This window comes from Limulus polyphemus, unplaced genomic scaffold (assembly GCF_000517525.1).
Source record: "Limulus polyphemus unplaced genomic scaffold, Limulus_polyphemus-2.1.2 Scaffold9663, whole genome shotgun sequence".
In the NCBI taxonomy this organism is placed as follows: domain Eukaryota; kingdom Metazoa; phylum Arthropoda; class Merostomata; order Xiphosura; family Limulidae; genus Limulus; species Limulus polyphemus.
The window spans coordinates 14,142-19,231 of record NW_013675273.1 but is presented as its reverse complement, the minus strand read 5'-3'; the positions used below and the strand labels follow the sequence as shown (position 1 = coordinate 19,231).

At 35.2% G+C, this 5,090-nt stretch overlaps 1 protein-coding gene across 1 annotated transcript in view; it reads left to right on the top strand.

Moving 5' to 3' along the window:
• Positions 1–812: 812 nt before the first annotated feature.
• The window catches only part of LOC106476025 (DNA-directed RNA polymerase, mitochondrial-like), a gene marked incomplete at both ends in the record, with an annotated part of 15,975 nt that continues 11,697 nt past the window's right edge, over positions 813–5,090 (top strand). The window contains 2 exons of the mRNA XM_022380011.1: positions 813–914; positions 4,032–4,181. Coding sequence (XP_022235719.1) covers positions 813–914; positions 4,032–4,181 — 252 coding nt within the window. The remainder of the gene's footprint in view (positions 915–4,031; positions 4,182–5,090) is intronic.

Here is a 5,090-nt window from a genome sequence, read left to right as displayed (position 1 = left end):
AGTATATATATATATATATATATATATATATATAGAGAGAGAGAGAGAGAGAGAGGACTGTTTAATGTTTATTACATCGAAGAAGAATACTCCTGAATTCTTGTGATTACTCTTCTAAATGGTCAGCTACAGAGAGAAGGCAATTTGTGCCAGTCTCGGACAGATTATGTTTGTTCTTTGAGGAAAGTAGATTTGTGTCTAGTGATGTTCTGTATTTGGCTTTGTTTTTATACTACCCTTGCTGCTGACCATTTGTGTATTTATCCAATTCAACAAAATTATTCATCAGTGGAAGTTTCTTTGCTGCTGCTGACCACTTGTGTATTTATCCAGGTCAACAAAGTTTCTGTTATTTTATTTATTTAAATGTCTCTTATTCTCCCAACTTTTAAAATCTCTAGTTGTTGCAGATATCATGTAACTGTATGCTTGGCTTATACTTGAATTATTGTATGTGTTACAGAAAGTAAAACTGGTATTTTAACATGAGTCTCAGGATGAGACTTTTTAAAATATGTTGGATATACTTGTGTATTTTAATACAAGGAAAGAAGGAAGTACACAGTCATATTTTAGTAATGGAGTATTTGTTCATGATTATAAAGTTATGAAAAAACTATTTCCTGCTAACCATGTCATTTAAACATCACATGAACATGTAACTATCTGTACTGATTAATGTCTGTTATTCTGTTTTTTTTACTCTTCAGTGATGTTTTATATACAGTTTTGATAATTCACATTCCTCATATTTTGAGTTATTGTTTTTAAAAGGGTTATTTGTATGACTGTGGTTTTACATATATTTTTAGGCCATCCAACAAGTGCGACCACATTTCCAGCCCACTCCACCTTCTTATCCAGAAGGCTATGATTGTAAGCTTTTGGAAACATTAAACGACAAGTCCGGGAATGTAAGTAAACAAAGCAGTATCAAAAGAAATAGAATTGTTTAAAATGAATATGGTTATAAAGTATATAGAATGTATTTTTACAAATCTATAATTAGAATATATTTGAGTTTTGCCAAGAACAGAACATATTTAATAACACTGAAAATTTCTTATTGATCCTTTTTAGTCTTCATGATCAAACTTATGGACTGTAAAAGTATTAGTCATATCTTGGGACAGTAGTAATAACTCTAAGGATATATCATATATGACCCTTTCATATGTAGTGAAAAATATATATTTCAACAGGTATATTTGAGTAACTTTTTCCATCATTTCATTTCATGCAGACGTTCTGTTTGTAGTTAGTCAGATATGGAAAGGTTGTTATTTGCACTAATCTTTTACCTTAGACAAAGATTATTTGGCACTTAATACCTGTTTGATCCGTCCCTCTTCTTCACGATTACAACTAGTGAACGGTAGGCTGAATTTGAAAGCTCAATGATTCAAGCTTCCAACATTGCCTCAACTTCCTGCTTAATCAGATCTCTCATTGCTTAAGGCATCTGATAGGGCTTCACTTTGACTGGATCCCTGGTTGTGATCTTGTGTTGCACGATGTCTGTCTTTCCTGGTTTATCCGTGAAGATATCTGCATACTGGTACAGTAGGCCTTGAAACTCTCTGTTTTTCTTGCCAGTCAGTTCTTTGCTGATGTTGACATCTTTGTGTGTTTCATCTCCACCTAGTGGTCTTAAGTCTAGTAGGTCCTCATCTTCTAAGACAAAGTCACTGTCTTCTGGTTCTGCATCTATGATGGCCACACCTGCAACATCCATCTCTGTTTCAATAGCTGCATCTGTCAGGTCTTTTTCTCTCCCAAAATACTTCTTCAACAGATTGGCACGGTAGATCTTGGTCTTCACATTCACTTTGTAGTCCATTCTGTTGAGTACTTTTTCTGAGGTCTAACACATACTGGTATGTGTTCCTTACTTCTGACTTTTCTTCTCCTGTCCATAGCTCTTTAAATATTTGCATCGGACCTCATACTGTTCTTCCATACAGTAACTCAAAGGGTGAAAATTTTGTACTTACTTGTGGGACTTCTAGCTAAGTGAATAATACTGCCTGTAAGTACCTGTCCCAGTCATGTGGCACATTTTCTTTAGCATACTCTTTAAAACTCCATTGACTCTCTTGCAAAATGTATCATATTTAGGATTGTACGGGGTGGTAAAGAGTTGCCGAGTACTGATGAGTCTGCACTCTTTCTGCATCAGTTCTGAAGTAAACTGGGTCCCTCTATCATTCACGATTTCTCTCGGAAAGCTTACTCTGCAAAATATCTCCAGGAGGGCTTCTGCTACTCTCTGACTCTATCTTTAGCAATGCCATTAATTCTGGATAACATTTCGCATAGTCGACTACTGTTACAACATACTGGTTGCCCTTGTCAGACACAGGCGCTAGTGGCCCGATCAAGTCCACAGCTACTCTGCTGAATGGCTCTTCAATGAGAGGCATCTTCCCCAATGACATTTTGGCACAGAATCTACTCACATCTCCAATCACTCCCGGCCAATGGAAATTACTGGTGATTCTGTCTGCCATTTTCTTTGTTCCTAGGTGTCCTCCCACAATTGATTCATGAGCCAACTTCATCACTTGAGTTCGATATTCTTTTGGTTCTATGATCTATTTAACTTCCCCAGTATAAGTGCCTTGATAGATTTGGTATAGAACTCCCTTCTGGTTCTCTATTCTATAAGTATATTTTCCCTTTGTTTTGTGCTTGACTTTCTTCTGGGCATTGTCCCAAAGTTTCTGCAGTGAAGGGTCTTTCTTCTGTGCTTCTTTCAGTTCCTGCAAACCTAAATTCAGGATATTGCCTTTTGACCCTTGCAGGGGCTCTTCTTTTCTTAAGCTCTGGTGGTGACAGCAGATACTTCATAAATCTTTTTTCTGTCTAGTTCCTCCTACTACCTGGTATGTTTCCTGTCACCAAGTCATGTATTGGTTCCTTGATACACATGGCCTCAAGGTCTCCTACATAACATAGAGTATCCACTTTTATTTTTGCTATGGGATATTTTCTCACTGTCTCATTGATTAGCACACACACAAGCGTACCTTGCCTGTCATCTGATCATTGGATATTAAACTGGTTCTTACTGCTTCACTACTGCACCCAGTGTCTCGTAGAACCTTCACTTTCTTGTCCCCAACATAGCCTTCACAGTTTGGCATACTATGATTTGTTGGTATCTCTTGATATTTGTCACAAGCTCCCTTCACTATTGGCACTGTTGATCCATTTGCAAATTTGAGCCACCCATTATTCGTGCACTGATCAATCACGTTTTCTTGTATTGAATTTGACAAGTAGTTTTAATTCTCTTTCTTCTGACAGCAGCATCCACAATGCCAGTCACTCTTTTCTTGTTTCTTACCAGCACTGTCTTTGTAGACAGCTCCAGCTGCTTTATGTTGAGGTTTCTGCTGTTGTTTGCTGGTAATGGACTTGCACTCTTTTGCGATGTGCCCCATTTTATAACAAACATACCATCTCTTTTTCCCTTCTGTCTATTAGCCTCCTGTCACCTTTGGTAAACTCCTGCTTCTGGTCAGCCATTACTGGTTTCAAAAATAACTGGACAGTTGTAGTAAATTGTTTCCTATGTCTTTAGTGTAGAAAAACTATAGTGTACATTAAATTTTTTTTTTTCTTAGCACATTTTGAAAAGTTCAGTATGACTACTGTTGTGAATCATGAGTTAAAAGGGGGTGGGGTGGAGTCAACAATAAGAAAGAACTGCTTTCATTATCTTAGGCTGAGATAAGTGTACATTGCACTATTTATACACTGAAAAGTAGCACATTTTATGCACATGATACACATCTATACACTTTTTAAAACTATTTATTTTCTCTTCTTCATTTACACACTTTTTTTTATCTGTGAGCTTTCAGCCACAGGTTTACTTCATCTGAAGATGCCACATAGGATATGAAGATGAGCACACTTTCAAAGAAGTAAAAGTATTTTTCAGAAGAGAATCAAATAATAGTATTTTGTGTGAAAGTAGATGTTTGAACACTACATCATTTTTTTCATATTATTTTCTTTAACAGCAAGCAGTCTATTCCCCTTGTAGCAAGACACTAACTTGTGCAGAATTGAAAGAATGGAAAACTCATCAGATACAGTGGGAAAGTGAAGGACAAGTTACTGTAAAATCTATTGATCGACAGGAGAATCCAAGTGAACATACGATATATCTGGTAATCAATATTCTTGTTGTTTGTGATACTGTTTAGTTAACGTGTGATAATAATGATATCCTTCTTAACCCTTTCCAGATAGGTCACGGGTGAAAGGCCATGACATTGTGTTTGCTGACTTGCATTCAAAATTTTATTCAACTACTATTTCATGAATTTATGTCAATAAGTTTGGTTTCAAACTGTAGATTATAATTCAAATTTTGATATTATACATTACTCAATTTCTTAATTTAAAAGTAAATATTAAAAAAACACAGTTAAACATCGATTTTTGTGTGTCGTGGTATGTTGAATGCAGCACTGGTTCAGATTAGATGTTTGTGATGTCAAAATACTAAGTCTATAGTTTTGAATGAATTAGGAACTCAAATTACCGATATTGAAAAAGTTGGAATATAAAATAAGAGCCTCATATCTTTTCAATTTTCTAAGATATTGCTCATGCAATAAATCAAACACAGTGGTACCCCTACTCATCTCTGTCCATTTTTGGAAACGGTCACTTATACACACTAGTGGCTTTCTCAGCCATTTTAAATTCTTAGGACACCATCTTTTTCTTTCAAACCAAGATTTCAAAGTAGTAGGTTTAGTGTTTAGTATGCTCGAAATTTCATATTTTTATAGACTGAAATACAGCTTAGTTACTAAGTTTGATAAATTATAGTGGAACTTTATGGTATTGATATAGTAATTCATGATTTTTTGGTTATTCAACTATATATATATAAAACATAAAAAATTATTTCGTTTCATATCCTCCATTTGTGAAATTTTAAAAGGCTTAGCAACCTACTTCAAGCATCAACCGAGTACAAAGGTCATAACTGGATAAGATAATTGTTTGCTTTACTTCTTTAGTTACTGTTTTTTGTTTTAGGAAAAATAAGTTTAAGAACTTATTTC